This window comes from Spodoptera frugiperda, chromosome 7 (assembly GCF_023101765.2).
Source record: "Spodoptera frugiperda isolate SF20-4 chromosome 7, AGI-APGP_CSIRO_Sfru_2.0, whole genome shotgun sequence".
In the NCBI taxonomy this organism is placed as follows: Eukaryota; Metazoa; Arthropoda; class Insecta; order Lepidoptera; family Noctuidae; genus Spodoptera; species Spodoptera frugiperda.
In genome coordinates, this window is record NC_064218.1 from 1,051,798 (window position 1) to 1,070,831 (window position 19,034).

The window sequence follows — 19,034 nt, forward strand, 5'->3', positions numbered from 1 at the left end:
ATTTAGAGTAGAACTTGTGCTGAAAAATCGGTAATCTATATTTTTGGAATTAATTTATCCAGTTATCATGTATTTTTATAAAAGAATTAGAATAATATATTTGTGAAAATTTGATTTCTATTAATTAGTGATAGTTATAAAAAAATGTATTACTTTTATGTCATATTTTATTTTTATTTTGTCAAAGTTGGTACAACATTCCATTCTTCGTTTCCATATGTCAAATCAAAATAAGTCAAACAAGACTTTCGTTTTTAGGTTTTCGCGAATAATAAATTATTTATTTCGTAATTGTCATGTATTTGTGCTGTAGTACCTTAGCTTTACAGTATATATCATAAGAAGTGCTATTTGATAAATTAAAATGGAAGTTTCTGGTGGTGCAGAAGAAGGTTTCGTGAGGGAATGGGCCCCTTGTTCGCATATTTTAAATTTAATTCCGCCTAGGATACAGACTGGGATATTTTCTAACGAGTTGTGCCTAACATGTGTGGACGCGGTGAGCGAGTACATAGCCCTGGGGACCAACGTTGGGCTGGTGTATTGGTACGATCGGAAGAAAGGGAACATTCAAAGACTGCGTTGCGAGGTAAGAGAGAGTGCTGTGTGGTGTGTCAGGGACGGGGTTTCCCCACTTTACCTTAATTGGGCCCTAGCACGTCCTCAGCATCAGCTATAACTCATCGATTTCTACGGATATTGTTAATTATTTGTGTGGGTAGACTAAAATGAAATTGTTCTTTACATATTTTATTTACTTAATATTTAAGACCTAATTTCAGATTGAATAATACTGATTTTATAGTTATTTTATCAATACAAGACTGAAAGAGATTCTTCCATTCAATATTATTTTTCTTAGAGGAGTGCTAATATAACTCCCACAAACACTTATTAGATTTCAAAAGGTCATAGAGTTTATAAACAAAAATATGGAGAAAGGTCCATAGCAGAAATGAATGGTGAGGCCAGCTTACTCTGACCTTAATGAAATCCAATAATCCTTGACCTTTACTTAAACATTATTAATAAGTTATTGACTGAGCAACTTTGTTCATTTTCTTTCTTACTTAACTATTTACTTTTCTACTATTTTTGGGATAAAAAGTAGCCTATATGTTATTCCAAACTATAATCTGCCCCTGTTCCAAATTTCATCTCAATCCCTTCAGCAGTTTTTGCATAAAGGGGTAACATATATACAAACTTTCGCATTTTCAATACTAGTAGGAGTATGATTAATTTCCTTTATTATGGTATCAAGTAATACTTGTGTTGCACTTAAAATGAAGACATATTTTACTATTAATAATGATTCATCATCATTAGACCACCTCCTTTCACCAATGCCACATAGAATATGAGATCAGGAAAGAATGAAAAAGTGGTATTTAATGCTGGAAAAATGGAATTTATTAAATATCATCATTAACAATAGAGTAAATAAATTACTATTGAATTGAAAATTGAAATAATATGTTTTTATTAATTTGTAACTTGTAAGCTACAGAGTGTTAACGTGTATGTAAAGATAACAAAAACAAACTGCCTGATAACAGCTATTTAGACTTCTTTGTAGACACAATTCAATTGTGTTGATAATTGCATTATCTTTCCTGTTTTTATAGTATGATGAAAACAAAAATAACTTTTTGTAATTTTATTTTCTTTCTTTTTTGCTAAAATTGAGTATTGGTATTTAATATGATTAATTTTATTAAATAATTCTTTAGTAAATGTTGTGTTTGTATTTTCTGCCAATTATTACAAAAAAATTGGAAATTTTATAAAAATGTTTCTAATATTAATTGTGATACAAGAAACTAGTCTAGTAATCTTTTATAGATTTTCAAAGGTCCCTTTTATACTGGGTTGACTGAAGTAATTACCTATCTTTTCCTTTCATACTATCTATGTAGTTGAATCTAAAATATTTAGGGCATATTGATATCACATGTTCAGGTTAATTTTCTGATAAAAGTAACTGACAGATCATGGTATTAAAATCTATTTATCCGGTATCTAGAAATTATGGAACAGAACTCACTATATTATCAGTTTCAAAATACAGCAAAATTATGGTTAAACTTCTTTTTATTACTTTCTAGGCGTCAACATCTCCTATAACATATGTGAAGATAGTTAGCACAGTGGACTATATGGTTGGTGCAGGCAATGCAGCTGGCCAGGTCAATGTTTTCCAAATACCTAAGGAGCATCCCGAGAATGTACCTGACACCTTCAAACCTAAGGTCGAACCCAAAGTTGAAAGGTGAGTGTCTTGTAAATGTTTTTATAATACGATTTTAACAAATAGCATGTAAAGTTGATAAAAATTAATCATCATTCCTCTCGAATATACAGAATACTACTACTAGCTATTTGCCCGCGGTTTCACTCGCTCTTTTCGGCTCCTATTGGTCTAGCGTGATGTTTTATAGCCTATAAATATTTCTCGATAGATGCACTAATCTAAAAAGAATGATGCAAGTCGCACTAGTAGTTTCGGAGATTAGAGCATTCAAACAAACAAACTCTTCAGTTTTATATAGTAGTCTATACTAATATATAAAGAATTTGTTTGTATATATCTTTGTATACTATTTTATATAGCTACAAAGATATTAGGTACAACTGATTAGGTCCATTAATAGTCAAAATTTAAATAAAATTGTATTACCAGTTTTCAATACATACCATGTCACATAAAAATATCAATAAGCCACTATAGTAATTATAGAAACTGAAACTAGCATCATACTATCAGTAATCTTACAATAAATAAATAATTAATTAATCTAAATTAATTACTTAGTTGTACCCGTGAACTTATTAATAGATTCTAATTGATAACTTTACTGTAACTTTATTGTTATGTAATACTTTGTATAAATAGATAGTGATATGGGCACATCATGCTAATCCAATCTGTCCTTATTTAATAGACTCGCAACCTTTCTTCTTTTGTATTTTCTTTTGAAAATCAATGGAACGAATTCCTTCGAATATCCTATACTGATATTTCCCAGCAAAAAATAGAAGGACTCTAATTATTCTTTATAAAATAATAACATCTATTATTTTTCTCGCATAAGTTGTACATTATGTGATGTACTGATTACTTTGTAGTTCTGTTGTCAAAGTATTTACATTATTATGTTGTGGCCATGTCAACCTGACCTATTCATGACCACAACCTTCCACAATATACAATTGTTTATATAATCTCTGTTACATTATTAGTACATCATTTAAAATCTCAAGATATCTCCGTAGATGTTTTCATGTAACTTTCAGTGTAACTTACATGTTGTTTATTTATTTTCAAAGTACACTAAAGGTCAGTACCCTTAGGACGACGTTGCTTTACGTTTAAAGTAATTGAAACGAGTACGCGTCTCTGATTGGTTGGTTTATTCGAGCCGTCCAATCAGAGCGCCGAACGTTCTGCTAGCTTATTTATTTCACATGAGAGAAATTTTACCGGGGCTCCGGCTGGACAAGCAGGAGTAGGAACGGGGTGGTTTTTAGTTAGTAAGAGTCTGACACTCCCTCTCGCCTCGCCCTGGCGAGAGAAGTCATTGGAACCCCCTCCCCCCTTAAAAAAAACTTTATGCCATGCCGAAGCGTGCCTCTCCTAAACGGCGATCCATTACGTCAATAAAAGAAACTCAGACAGTAATTACCTAATTTATAATTATTTGTATTTACAGATACACAATAGGAGATTTACACAAAAGTAAAATTACAGCGATAGAGTGGTCCAAAAACGGTATGAGACTGTTTTCGGGCGACAAGAACGGCGTCATTATTATGACTGAAATAGACTTCTATATGGTGAGTTGTACTTTATTTGGTTTTCTTATCATTCTGTTATGTATTTACAAGGCAATTATGATGATATAACCAGTACAAGTGGGTTTAAAAACATCCAATTTACACCATTTATGTAGCGTTAGTGTTAATAATACTAGAATACGTACCTATTATTGGAAAATTATAGTTGGTTTCTACTATAGATAGTTATGTACTGTGCAGTTAGCACAGTTGGTGCGGTGGCTGGGCAACCGGCTACCGCTTAACGTATAGGGGGTTCGATTCCCGCACAGAGCAACTCTTTTGTGTTATCACAATCATCTTGGGTCTGAGTGTCATGTGTATGTGAATTTGTATGTAAACGCAGTAAAATTCTGCACGAGCGTAAAATCAAATCTGAGACCTTGTGTGTCTCTTTTCTCACAAGCATGGTTGGTTAGGGTCCACGTAACAGATTATGAATGAGAACGTCGACGGATGAATAGGTATATTGCTATATTTTAGGTGAACCCGGGAATCGAACCTTGAAACCCGAGGATTAAGGCAGTCAGACAATAAGATATTACAATAAATAGGTATTTACTTCCCTATATTATGTTACTATATGAAATTATGTGATAATGACATTTATACCCATACTTCCCTTAAAGTCGCGGAAGAGTCACAGTATATCAGTTATTAAATATATTTTTATCGTGAACAGTAATTTATAATACAATAATATGTTTGATATAATAATGACCGGATACAATGATAATATCATGGCCAATTGTGGCCAATGCTCTGAGCAAGGCTATTTAGGTAAGATTTATGTCACGGTTTTTAGGCATATACCTTGTACTATTTTTTATGGTGAAACCATACTATCAGGTAAGGAATCGCCGTCGCCAAAGGACACTTGCTACACTAGATTTCGGATTTTTAGGGGTTGGGGATTTTAGGATATTGATGACTCTTATTCCATTTCAATTGAAGTTTTTTGGTGCAACACATTTTTGGTGCAACTAAGTATCTAGTTCGAAGATTCGAAGTCAATAAATCTGAGGGCTTATTACGGGTTTATTTTATGTTTAACGAAATCGAGAAGAGAGCGCATTCTTCGCTCTGATTGGTAGGTTCATTCGTGCCGGCCAATCACAGCGCCGAACGCGCTCCGTTTCGTTTTCGTTTAACGTAAATCAAACTCGTACTAAGGGTACCTTAGTGTTTATTCCGAAACCTATTTTTCAGTCGTACGTACCACTTTTTTTTTTTTTTTTTTTGAGGGAGGAGGGAGTGTCATACTCTTACTGACTAAAAACCACCCCGTTCCTTCTCCTGCTTTTCGACCCGGAGCTCCGGTAAACCCGCTAGGTAGTCCGCAGCTCCTGATCAGCAGCTCTGCTGGGCCCCATCTGTCGTACGTACCACTGGCAAACTAAATCGATATTTAATAGAGTACATATTTATTACAGCACCTCTGTAAATCGATGGAGATAGTGAACGAGGAACACGAGATAGTGCAGATGAGCTACTACCAGAACAGCTTGCTGGTGTCCAGCGTGTACCGGACCATCGTCTGCGAGCGCCGCGACAACCGCTGGCACGTCAACCAGCTCGGCAAGAAGGAACGGAAGAGGTGAGGGAAACGTTTACAGACAGACAACTTTTGCATAACGTCTGACCTCTCATTATTACCTAAAGATCATAGGCGTAGCCAGGTTTTAGTTTCGGGAGGGGTTCAAGAAAGTCGAGCCATCAAATGTGTGATCAAAAAAAAAAAGGAATGTACTATGCTAACTAGAAAAATAACGCTCTGTAATGTCTAGGTACGCATTTCGGGGGGGGGGGGGGTTGAACCCCCAACCCCCCTGACTAAGACTGCTAAAGATGTGTATTAGTACCCTAAACAGTAAACTTTTTTGCGGATTAATTTTGTAGGTAGATAGGAGTGAATCTATTACACTTATACAAGGTGCAAACAAACAAAAGTCCAACAGTAATTGGCCGATTCGGAAATCGAAATCGAATTGACAATTTCGATCAGAAGTCGTATAGAATTTGCGCTACGGCTTTATTAATAAATATTTGCGCAAATGTTAGCCTATAGCTATAAGATTGTACCTAAAATTTTCTTTTCTTAAGGAGATGAAAGATTAAGTACGAATTAAGGAATGAGGAACTAATTTACTAACTACTATCTAATTTCAATAATTATTTCCTGTGTGTCCTGTAACGGCGCATTCCAATAACCTACCTATCGGTAGAATTTTGACACATTTTGTATGGAGCTTATGTCAAAATTCTACCTCTGGTAGGCAAATCTACCGATAGGTAGGTTATTGGAATGCGCCGTAATACGACATCTGATACAGTGAGAAAGGAAGTTATAATGTAGAATAACAGTTGTGGGTTGTCGTGCCGCAGCCTGTGCGCGCTGGGCGCGGTGTTCCAGTACTCGTACGCGCGCGGCGGGCCCGTGGCGGCGTACTGCGCGCGGCCCGGCCTCCGCCTGTGGCGCGCCGACACGCACGGGAACGTACTGCAGACGCTGCTGTTTAAGGTCACTCATACTTTACTACTATCTATAGGTGCTCCCACACAACAGTTATATAACGTTATACAACATTGTGTAACATTTATAATAGCATGTAACATACTCTACAACCACTGTTATAATTTGTTTAAACACAAATGTTATTGTTACACATTGTTGTATAACGTTATATAACCGCTGTGTGGGAGCACCTTATTATATTTAAGGTTACCTTATTTAAGTGTGGGAGAGTCATGCTTCGGCACGAATGGGCCGGCTCGACTGGAGTGATACCACGGCCTCACCGAAAACCGACGTTGCGACGTTGCGCTTGCGTTGTGTTTTGTTGTGTGAGTGAGGTTACCGGAGGCCCAATTCCCCCCTTCCCAATCTTCCCAATCCCTGATTCCCCAACAACCCTTAAATTCCTAACCCCTAATAGGCCGGCAACGCACTTGTAACGGTGGTGTTTCAAGTGTCCATGAGCGGCGGCGATTACTTACCATCAGGTGATACATATGCTCGTGTTCCATAAAAAAATATATATCATGTACCAAAATTATATCAATCAGTTTTAACAGAACCCAAGTTCAGTAGTGAAAACTCGCGAATTTGTTAGTATGTGTGCGTCTACGATCACGCGTCTTTTTAATTATCTGAAGTAATTAAAAAGACAGCGTAAGGTAACCATTACGCTATGCAGATAAGGTTGAATTTTTATGTTAATCATTGGATCGGAATAAATTTACCTTTAGTCGTAAAACTATACCTCACTTTAATATTAACATTTTATTTTATTAACACAAACATTAAAGATCACTCTAATAAAAACAAACGAGCACCTAGCTTCACTGACAGACAGACTGACAGACTATTGTTTATTTCTTTCTTCGTTGACATTTCAAAAGTACCTGAGTATATAGTTTAATTGGAATAAATGATTTGACTTTGATACAGAAATCAATATCTTTTCACTAGTTTTAACCGGTATTTTCCACTTTCCAGGAAGCGATATCGAATCCGTTGACAGTGGCGGAGTTATTGAATCCCCGGCAGCAGAAGCCGTCGCCGACGGGCCGCGAGTACAACCTGGGGCCGCTGCACGTGTTCCGCGAACATTTCCTCGTCTCCCACAACGACCAGATCCTCTACATACTGGACCCTCGCTCCCTCACCGCTGTAGCTGTCGTCGATGACTTCAGAAAGTAAGGAAACCTAAAATCTATACTTCTATACTAATATTATAAAGCTGAAGAGTTTGTTTGTTTGAACGCGCTAATCTCCAGAACTACTGGTCTGATTTGAATAATTATTTTTGTGTTGAATAGTGCATTTATCGAGGAAGGCTATAGACTATAAAACATCACGCTATGACCAATAGGAGCCAAGCAGGGCGGGTGAAACCGCGCGGAAGCAGCTAGTAATTTATAACTCATCACACTTATATTATATGTTTGTCCGTCAATCACACTGAAACTACTGCACGGATTTTGATGAAATTTGGTATACAGTCAAAGTATTAGCTGACGTGGGTGATAAAGTACTTTTTATCCCATGGAAACGTAACTTCTATAGCAATCAACACGATCGGGTCAATAATAAACAAAAAGAAAAATGGGATATAAATTAATTCTCCCAGGCTCCAATAAAATTATGTGGAGTTGGATAAATCAGCTCCCAACTTTCTAAAAACTTTTTATTATTATTATTGAGTTTGTTGCAAAATATTTTTACCCGACTGCGCCAGGAAGGAGGGTTATGTTTTTCGAGAATATGTATGTATGTATGTATGTATCATTATGTTCCATGGTTATATATCGTGTAGTAACGTGAAAGTATTGTCCCCTCAGGATCCTGTCGGTGTCGGTGCACAAGGACGAGGTGTGGGTGCTGGAGGGCCCGCGGTCGCTGGTCCGCCTGGCGCACGCGCCCGAGCCCGCCGCCCGCGCCGCAGGTCTGTTCGCCAAGACATAACACACCACTCTCACACACCCCATACACCCACATTGCATGGTCGTTTGTCATCCCGTGCAAACATTATGTTCATATTTCTGTAGATCTACTAGATAGAAGACCTACTAAAGGCTAACATTAATAACCGATCTCGGTTCGTAGTTTTCTAGGTTTTGACATAAAACCTATGCAACTATTGTCGAAAATCTATCTCAATACACAGATTTTGGATTAATTTCGGCTGTAAAACGTTAATTTTGCTAATAAATTGTGGAAATAAACAATTTGACATTCAAAATACTTTTTGCGCTCTGTAGATGGTGCTAGTGACGCAAAAAAGCTTGTCAAGAGTTAAGCAATTAAAAGATTCTAAAAATGTTGAAGTATTGTTAAACATTTTTTCTTTATTTCTGTTTTAGTTCGAAATTCGCCCCATTAAAACAAGTGTCCATTTTAATAAATATTTTTATACACTACAGAAATATGAATCAGATTTAAAACGACTTCAATCACATACAAAACAATGTCACAGATGATTAAAAAATGGAGTGCTCACTTCATATAACGTTTTATGACTCTTTACATTCCATGTAAATTGGTATTAACCAGTATCCAATCTCTCAAATAATGAGGCCAAATTCGTACTCCATTTCTTGTCCAATCTGTGGTAGTAAGTAGCATGTTACAGTACAATGGTCGATGTTTATTATTGTCGCACGTTCTATGCAAATTATATGTTGTTCGTTTCACACAAAACTATACTCAAGTGCCTTGATATAAAGTTCAAAATTGTTTTCTACTTGAGCATTGTTTTTGAGATGTTAGTTATAAGTTAATTGACGTAGTAATACTTATTTATGAATAAGTAAGCTTGAATTTATATCTGTAGTATTTAAGAATTGTAATTCCATTTGCGTCTCTAATTTGTGTGCAGCAAAGGCGGTTTTTTATTTGTTAAGATTCCATCAAACACTTGTTCAGTGCAAGTGCAGACCAACTAAATGATCACATCTTTACTAAATTCAACTTTATTTGTTTCATGTTGTAGTTCATTTGAGAATGGCAATGTCAGGTCTGAATTCAACGTTGCTGTTAATCAAAAATGATCTTAAGTGTATTATACTTAAGGTGCTATTTTTAATATCATAATTCAACTTCTTGTTGGTCGTATGTCAGTCACCAAACATTTTTGTTTAATTTTAAGATATCATAGTTATTATTTTTGGCATAAAATAGGAATTGTAACTAGTCGCTATATTAAATATCATTTCTATAATAATAATGAACACTCTGCTGACTTGTACCATTCACTACTAAAATAATATTAAATTAATTCAAATTGCAACTCTAATGTAAGGTCCATTAGCTACATAATCCCTTGCAGTAGGTAAGTGTACCGATCTTTCATATTCCAATATCTACAATTCAAATAATATTTTACAATAGTTTTGTTCATGTACAGTATTGATATTATTTCACTGGTATTTTCCTCTACAGTATTGTCATAAATCAAGTATACTTATTTCTTCATCAGTTTTCAGATGAAAAACCTCCGTTCTAAACATTTAATTCTAACTCTATTCTACTTAACATAACTAAAATGATAATTCCATATATTTTTCTTTCTAGAACTTACTAAAAGTTTCTTTAATTGAAATTGTAGTGCAGATTATAATATAATTTTATTAAAGGCGTACACATACGTAGCTGAACACTACAAACCCTAAGTAGGGTTTGAAATTAGTCGAACACCCGCGAATGGTTACGAGTTAGCCGTGTCTTTTAATTAATTTATAGTTTAGTACATCTCATTATAGCCATTGACTATACTAAAACATACTATGTATTACTAGATGTTTATATATGTAATACATAACATGAAGGTACGTTTCGCAAATAAAAATTTTTGCTATCCATTAGCAAGTCTTCCATTGACGAAAATTGGTAATTCCAAGGGAAAAAGTTATCGTTATTTTACTTTAAAACGGTTGTTATTATACTACATAGTGTTGTGCTGTATAAAGTATTACAAACGATATTTCCGTCCTTATACATACACTGTTATATGCATTTATATACACATTTATACCTTTTATAACTATTAATGTAACTGAAAGTATTCACATGAAAGTATACAGGATTATTATACAATATTCTATACATATCTATTGCATTTAGATTAGACTAGATACTTAAAATTGAGACCATATTTTAAATAGTGAATTTTTTTAATCAATTTTTAATCTTATGTTTTCATACTAAAGTTGAAAATCTATTAATGGATTTTTTTACTTAGAGACCAATTTTAGCTCCCTTTAAAAATGTAGGCTAAGAATTTTGCGTGCTTTTAGTCAGTAAGAGTCTGAATGACTTGTTCCAAGTCGACCCAAAATAGTAGACTTATGTTAGGAGTTTCATATAAATAAGACATAAAGCACATGAGACTTATAACGTAACTGGCTAAATGAGGATTCTGTTCAACCCTGTCTACCCCTAAATAGGTGTAGGCGTGATGTTATGTTATATATGCCATACGCATAGTATAGTGCCATCATCTCAAACTTTTATATTACCTAGTTTTAGACATATTTACTAAAACTTCCCGCTTTAATTTGTACCTTAGGTGGTGGGGTTAAAGTTTATTATCAATTAACAATACAATCTGTGTTGAGTAAGATTTAAGCCTATTCGTTTTAGTTGTACTTACTTTTGACTCTAGTTTAAATTAAGTTTGTGAAGGAAACATCCTTAGTGCTCCTTCCTATTATCCTTTTAAACGGATATATAGAATCGGCGTCTATTAAAATGTCCCTTAAAGAGGTATAGCATTAAAAGAACTAAATGCATCTATGTGTACCTACCCCTTTAGCTTATAACAAATGTTACGTACGTCATATTCAGTTCATATGTAAACAAATATTAGTTACTTATAAAGCTAATTATAGACGCTCTGTTAACAAAACATTGAGATTATATTTTGTAGAAATTAGGTTTACTTTAAAACATTTTTGTTAGGATCATTATTCTTACTTAACTGCTAAAATAATGTGGTATTTGTCTTCATTACATTTTATATTTTGTTACAAAACTAAGATTTTGAAGTCTTTTCAAGAAAGGAGGTTGTATTCTTAGCTTTTTTGTTTTTTTTTTTAATTCTTCGTAGTAGCACGGAGTTTGGAATCGTGATAGCAAATAGGCTCACTCCCTATAACTATCATATGGAGCCAATTTATTTGCAGAAATGTATGTAACTTTTAATGTGTGCATTTCTGCCAATCTATTGAAGGAATTTGAATCTTGCTAGGGTTATTTATCCTACTCCTTTCTGCGATTTTCAACTAAATTCTTTTGTTATTTAAGGTCGAAAATGCAATGATAAATACTGTCATATTAGAGTATTGGCGTTTGTACCATTATTTATGTAAGTTAGTAAGTAATTAGAAGTGCCTTAATCATACCAAATTGTGACCAATGTAAGTTAATACATAGTATACATGTATTGTAGACAATAATATATTTAGTTTATTTAGATATAAGTGCTAATTTACTAGCAATCTGTTACATTATTGTAGGTGTAGTATTAACATAGGTTAGGGATAGCGAACCGTTGTGCGCCATTGATGGCATGCAGCACAATATTTTGGGCACGTCATTGATCACAGAATCTGTCCTATGCTTGTTCGCTACGCTATTTTCCGATATGAATAAGAACAAAGATTCAGAGTTACACAAATGAATACAGTTTAGCATAAATTACCAAAAACAAAAAATGTATTTTGAAGGCACACATAGTGCTTCAAAAAATATCTTTAAAAAATGGCAAGTTGTTGCGTAAAGGTTCGCCATCTCTGACATAGGTGCTTTCATACGGTTCTAGGAGAATAAAGTAGTACTTGTAAACGGCTTGAATTTTAACCGTTTGCTTGTTGTTTCTTTTTGTATAAGACTACGGTATCAACAAGTTTTTAAGATCTAATTTATAATGATTTTATATTAGAAAGGATAGGTATTGATGGAATTATTTTCCTCTCAAAATTATAAGTTTTCATATTTGTTTTTGTTTAAATAATGTAGTTATAAACGTTTTGTCAATTTAACAAATAAGCGGTGAAAGATAATGTTACTGTTAATATCACTAAGATTTAAATTACCACTAGAAATTAATATAAATAATAGGAAAGGTCTTATTTAATAAATCTGTCGATAATGCAATTATACATTACTACGTGATTTTAGCGGCGGTCTATGATTGCAAAACTTACTTTAATAATATTTGCTAATAACATCAAATGTTAGAATATGCTGACATTTTGTATTCTTTAAATATTGTAACAACTTATACTTAGGTAAAGTTTGATGAGAAATAATTTGTAAACAAGTAAAAATACAACTACATCTAGCTGCAACAAAATACCACCTTTTATGCTTTTGTTTTTTTTTTTAGCTGTTACTAAAGTAAAAAAATGGTGTAACCGCAGCTGAGAAGTAGTTGTATTCTTAAGGCTTGTTTAAAATAACTAGATGAACGAGTATGTATGAAATGCTGACCAAAACGACCATGTTTCGATAATGCATTCTTTAGTAGGTTTCATCATTAGAGTTATACAGTATACAGGGTTAATGGATTTAGATGCATTATACTTTTGAAAATTTTGTTATTTGTTAGTTTTCCTAATTTAATCACTATACAATAAGTATCAAAATTAATTATAAAATCTATCAATGATGTGGTTTAATTGAAATTGGTCGTTAGTCAGTACATACTTGTGCTTAGTCTAATCCTTAAATTATGTACTTAAACTGACAATACTATGTACTTATACATTCCTTATATACATTTATATATAGTTGTAGTACGTCCGCTGTATGGCAATAGGCTCACCCACTTGGTGAAAATTGGGTGTGACATTTACGCCTCAACCCATGTTTTTGGGAAATAAAGTGTAATGTTTTTTAGTGACGTCATCACTGATGTCCAATGGTAGTCAAACTATTGTAGTGTTTGTGAAGTTGGCTTTATGTATTCTAGTGCCAGATTCAAGATGGATGCAGAAATAAATATTTACATACAAATATTAAGGTTTAAAATGGAGGATGCAAAACTTGTGGCGTTGAGGCCTTTGGAAATTATTTGGCTTTAGGTCAGAGAATATTTGTGTATATTCTTAATAATAGACTACGTAGAATTAATAAAGAAAGATAACACATTTATTCATACGCATTCCCATTCGTAAATAGGATAGGATGCCATAATATTTAAAAAATGGCTAATGGTATGGCATTATGTTCGCTTCCTGTACCACTATTTTATTGTATTTGTACATTAAAGATTAAATAGATAATTTAGTTGAAGAAAATTCTTCTCATGATATTTGGACACGACAGAAGTCGGTCTTTTAAATTATAAGCTTTGTTTTGTAAATATTTTGGTAAAATTATTTATTAAAAACATATTATGTTGTTCATTTATCATCTAGTACTTAAATAATAACTTTATGGCTTGAAAAAAAATGATATTTATTTCTGCATCTATCTACTTAAATAAAATAATTATTGTAGTTTAGATCTGTCGCTTATTTTTTAAAGCTTCGTATACAGGGTGGACTATTTGAGCTTGTTAAATTCTTGTACTTACAGGGTAGAATGTATTTTGTAGAAAGTTATACAACCTGTATGTAGTTACCCGCTGTAGTGATATGATTTCTATGTATAGTACACTTGCTTGCAACAATATTGTATTCAGGATAGTTTAAACTTAAAATTATTTTTATTTTTTTTAGTTATTTTTGTTATATGCACTACTTTTTTGGATATTTTTCCCTATGCATGCGATGTGTTGTGATGTTATGTTTTGCAAGCAAGTGTATGCTCATGCATTGTCTGTTAGCATGGCCATTGACTTATATATAAATATACACATGCACAAATATATACGCATTTTTATTTGAATCCAGACACCTCTCGCTTCTGTATATGTATATTTATGTATACGAGCAATGGCTTGCCTGCGTTGCCTGTATTGTTGCTCGGAACTGCTTTTTAACACTGTTTTATTGCCAATAGTTGCTGCTAATTTTTGTAGATTCTTTTTTTAAGTTTTCAATATAGGTAAATGAAAGAAGTATGGCGAGTTCGAGTCTCGTCAAGACATAAGTCAAGGCAGATATTAAACATGAGTTATTTTAGTTCCATGACATTTAGAAAAAAGTTTTATTTACACATTTATTCGTATGTTTTCTTTCTATATACACACGTATGATACGTACCTACTCACTTAGTAATCTGAACTTTTAAAATACCCTCTACTTCTCACTACAAGAAAATCCTCAATTAGCAATATAACCCTAACAAAACACAAAATTTTTCAACAGAGGAGCCAATAAACTTGATGACGAAATCGCTGACGTCATCGATCCAGCAAGCAGTGAATTCAGTCCGCGACTTCACGCACATAGACCAGACGGTGCCCTATATATCTAGCGTTCTAGAACAACCTATATCCATGTTCACGAAGAACGAGATTATAGAGACTGGGACCGTGGCTAGTGCTGAGGAGTGCTTCGAACTCCCTCCCATCAAACATCTCCCTCACGACCTCTCGGAGAACGTACTAGAATCCATTGTGAATGAGTTCAGAGATGTGTCCAGTGACGCTGAGGAGATCAGGCGCGTGAAGACTGAGGAGTTGCAGAGGAAGTTGAAGCTGTATAATAGTATAATGGAGAAGAAGTATGATGGGGAGTTGATTCATAGCAGCAGGCGCAGCAGGCGGCGGGATGGCGGCTCCGGCGGGAGTACGCCCCGCATGGCCACCCCGGTCAGGAAGGCGGACAATGTTAGCTACAACAGCTCCTGTGTCATGAATATGAGTACTTGCGGGTAAGTAATGCGATGTACTAAAAATAGTAAGACTGCCGCGTTTCTTGAATAGTCTACGATTGCCAAACAAGGTTTCGATTCCCAATCAGAAACTTAAAGTATTATTGAGTATTTTAATGGTAACTATTTTTAACCACCCTGTCAATATTCCAGTACCATACCCCAACCGAACGACGAACTACTGGAGAAGCAAATAGAAGAGAAGGAGAAGATACTAGCGAAGATGTTGAACCTGGAATCTCTCAGTATAAACAGTCCGAAGCTAGACGCGGAGACACCGCCGCCGCCGGCGCCCACCTTCAGGCACGTTGACACACAACCCACCGAGGTAACGCCCAAACACATCCCCAAACCAAAAACACCAATAAAGGACCCTAGCCCCATAGACTTAGTGCCCAAACTCGTACAACTACCCAACACGTGGAACTTAGAGAATATAGAATTGAAATTGGAAACGAAACAGAATGGTTTCAAAGACCACTCGCTACTGTCCCCTGATGATCATTTAGACAGCGAATGGGAAATAATCTGATACAGAATGATGTCTAAATCTGGCTTGTTTTATACACTGTGAAGTTAAATGTAAAATATACCAGATTTGGTTGTGCAATCCAAAAGTTAAAGTTGTGTGTTACAAGGACTCATTTTGTATTTCTTATGAAACAAATGGTCGTAGTTTTCAGCTGAAATACATTTGCACTTTGCAAGCATAAATAATGTAAGCTATCCCACTATTCATATTGTATATGCGAAAGTTTGTATGTTTGTTTGTTAATCCTTCACGCAAAAACTGCTGAAGGGATCGGGATCAAATTTGGAACAGGGGTAGATTATGGCCTGGAATAACACATAAACTACTTTTTATCCCACGGAAATGCGGACGAAGCCGCTGGCAGAAGCTAATTAGTTATATTTACATGGTTATATCGCCAATCATGCCATTATTTGTCAATAGTGTATTAAAGCTAAGTTTTTTCCTAATCGAGGTGTAATAATAAATACACACGTAGGCATCTTGTGTTTATAATAATGCAATTGTGATATTTGATAATTTAGTTATGATAACACAATATTTGATTGCTTATTTTGCCATGAGGCAAGGATTGTGCAACCGCTGAATAAGTATGACGACTTATGAATAGTTGTATTTCCCAATAATTATAAATATGTGTAAGCAATGTTATCGTACACGCAGCGTATAGCTTATGTGTTTTTGATACATGCAATTTATATAAAATTGTTAAATTGGCAATTGTTGTAAGTGTAAAAAGTATTATTACGTACGATCACAATTTTATTTAGGTGATACGGATCAAAGTTTTTTAGGTTCAATTTATATTGTATCATAATAACATTTGTCACAAAAATGATCAAGAAATATATAATAATATAAAGATGATATGAGATTGTAAACTTATGAAAATACAAAATAGGTTTATCGAAATCAATGCAAAAGAAACTAAAATATTTATTACTTAGATAGGTTTGTACTGCAGCATAAGTAATGCCCAAAATCAACCATTCTTGCTTTTTGACAGAACCTTCATACGACTAATGTTTATTTTAAAGTAGGTACCGTAAGTGAATAGTAATCGATTTAGAACAGTAGATATCCCTCTAGAAAAATGCATTTAAAATTAGGTTACAGACATGAATGGCAATATCAATATATCAGATAAATAAATATAATAGTTTAGTTATATCCCTGATACATAGTCATAGTTTGTAATGGAAGAACAATTTATTCTAGTATTTGTTTGTATGTATGAAGGTTTAGTATTAATTTTGAGGCTTATGTTTAAGTGTAAAGTGTGCCCTTACTATGATAATACCCTTTTTGGCGAATGCTAATGGCATTGTAGTGGTCTAAGCCATGGAGGTATAATTGAAAAAGGTTTCATACATTTTTAAATCAGGATAATCCTTATGATACATAGGCAATTAAGTTATTACCATTCTTTTGTGTGATTGCAAGATATTGATCACACTAGGAATTGCTCCGTACGGAAATTGAACCTGTGACTCGTTGCGCAGTAGGTGGTCGCTCAGTAAAAGCGCTAACTGTGCAATCAATATGATCATACTATTATTTTTATATGTAAATGCTCATTATGTAAAATGCTTAAAAATACTACAACTGAATAATTGTTTTATCTTGGACCTTCAATAGAATGATAGATATACCTTTGGCACGTTTTTATACAAGTCCAGTTGTTAATAGGTATCACTGGAATGTCCTAGAATCGCATTTATTTAAATAGGAGGAATTGAATTGTCAGTTAATGATTTTGGTAAAGATTTTTTAAGTATAAGTAGGTTTAGGAGACCAATCTGAAGCGATATCTGTATTCTCATTGTAAAAAGATATTCTGTGTTGTCTACAGCTCTCTAAAAACGTCACAATTATTATTATTTCGTGTATTTTTTTTATGTTGATGTACGATGTAGGTGATGCAATCAAATCTATTTTAAGTATTCTAAATTTAATTTAACTTTGAATCTAAATTGGATGTTACTAAATCAGTATTTATTTGAAAAACGTATTATTTAATTTGTAATCTTTTTGAATTTTCCAAATTTTATTTTTAGGTTTATTTTTTTTTTAGTTTTTACAAAAAAAGTAAAAGATAATTCAATAAATTATTTATTTTGAATATTATAATCTACTCGTTTGAATATCTGAGATCTCCTCTCTGAAATATGCAAGCTATGTAATGTTTTTATGTTAATTACAAGATCGTGGTACTTTTGGTCCCCATATACTCAAATTTGCTTTGTCCCAATACCTATGTACGTAAAATGTTTGTGCCCTCACTAATATTTATAGTAGACAAGTATAAGAGTTTTTGCATTTCTTGTGTCCGCAGCTCTAATATTTTGTGTCATAAAGATTTGTCTCGTATTTTATCCTACTAATATTGTAAATGCAAAAGTTTATATGTTTGTTTGTTACTCCTTGACGTCAAAACGACTGAAGGGATCGGGATGAAATTGGGAACTGGGGTAGATTATGGTCTCGAATAACACACAGTTTACTTTTTATAACACGAGACCGCGCGCGAAGCCGCTGACAGAAGTTTTATAAAAAAGTTTATTAAATCGATAAAATGATTTTACAATGCAAAGAAAAAAATATCTACTGCTACATACTCCATTATAATTATGTATTTTACAACACACCTGTAGGTACCATGGTAAAATATAAACTTCAGTTTTGAATTAAAAATGTTGATTCTTGTGTCTGTAGTTTTTAAGTAAAATAAGTTCCACATGATACACGATAGATATTAGTTACTTTGTCTAATGTTCCATGCAAACATCACGCAATTACTTGTAGTGGGTCGACAGCGGTGTACAATTAGTATACTCACTTTATGCATAATAAAACACGTACTTAGTAGTTTTTTTTTTATATATTTTCGAATTAAATTATTTGTTTTTATATATGCTTTTTTGTTATTTCGAATTTTTTATAAAATATATTTTTATTTACTGTGTTGATATTCAAAATTTTGTTTCGTTTGTTTGAAAAATCTCATTTTACATATAATGTAAGACAGCTAAATGGCTGAAAAATATAATATTTGCACGGCGGTCACGCTACAAATGTATAAATTGTGATTTGTTTTTGGCTGAAAATAAAGCGTTTGATAATGTAACAGTTTGTTTTATTTACTTGGGTATAGGCAATATCGTAACCAATGAGGTTAATCAGATGTGAAACTATTGAACAACTACGCAACAAATAAAAGCTTTAAAAATTAATTGTAAATCGTTTTCAAAACAACATTTAAAGATCAGAATTATTTTTATACGTTGCCCTACACTAGGATTTTGTGGTGTGTAGTGGATGAGTTTACAAACATACAGA

General features: G+C 33.7%; 1 protein-coding gene across 1 annotated transcript; it reads left to right on the forward strand.

Annotated features, from left to right (window-relative positions):
* The first annotated feature begins 197 nt into the window (after positions 1 to 197).
* Positions 198 to 18,799, forward strand: LOC118265930 (WD repeat-containing protein CG11141). The gene is made up of 9 exons (XM_035579222.2): positions 198 to 589; positions 2,109 to 2,272; positions 3,714 to 3,837; positions 5,271 to 5,434; positions 6,223 to 6,358; positions 7,337 to 7,536; positions 8,182 to 8,285; positions 14,656 to 15,163; positions 15,317 to 18,799. The coding sequence occupies exons 1-9, from the start codon at positions 365 to 367 to the stop codon at positions 15,693 to 15,695; spliced, it is 2,004 nt and encodes a 667-aa protein (XP_035435115.2). The 5' UTR covers positions 198 to 364; the 3' UTR covers positions 15,696 to 18,799.
* Positions 18,800 to 19,034: the final 235 nt, after the last annotated feature.

Excerpts from the sequence above, each read along its gene's own strand:
- LOC118265930 (XM_035579222.2), top strand. The coding sequence starts at position 365 with ATGGAAGTTTCTGGTGGTGCAGAAGAAGGTTTCGTGAGGGAATGGGCC. Across the intron at positions 2,273-3,713 it reads GTCGAACCCAAAGTTGAAAG|ATACACAATAGGAGATTTAC; the intron begins GTGAGTGTCTTG and ends TTGTATTTACAG. Across the intron at positions 7,537-8,181 it reads GTCGTCGATGACTTCAGAAA|GATCCTGTCGGTGTCGGTGC; the intron begins GTAAGGAAACCT and ends TTGTCCCCTCAG.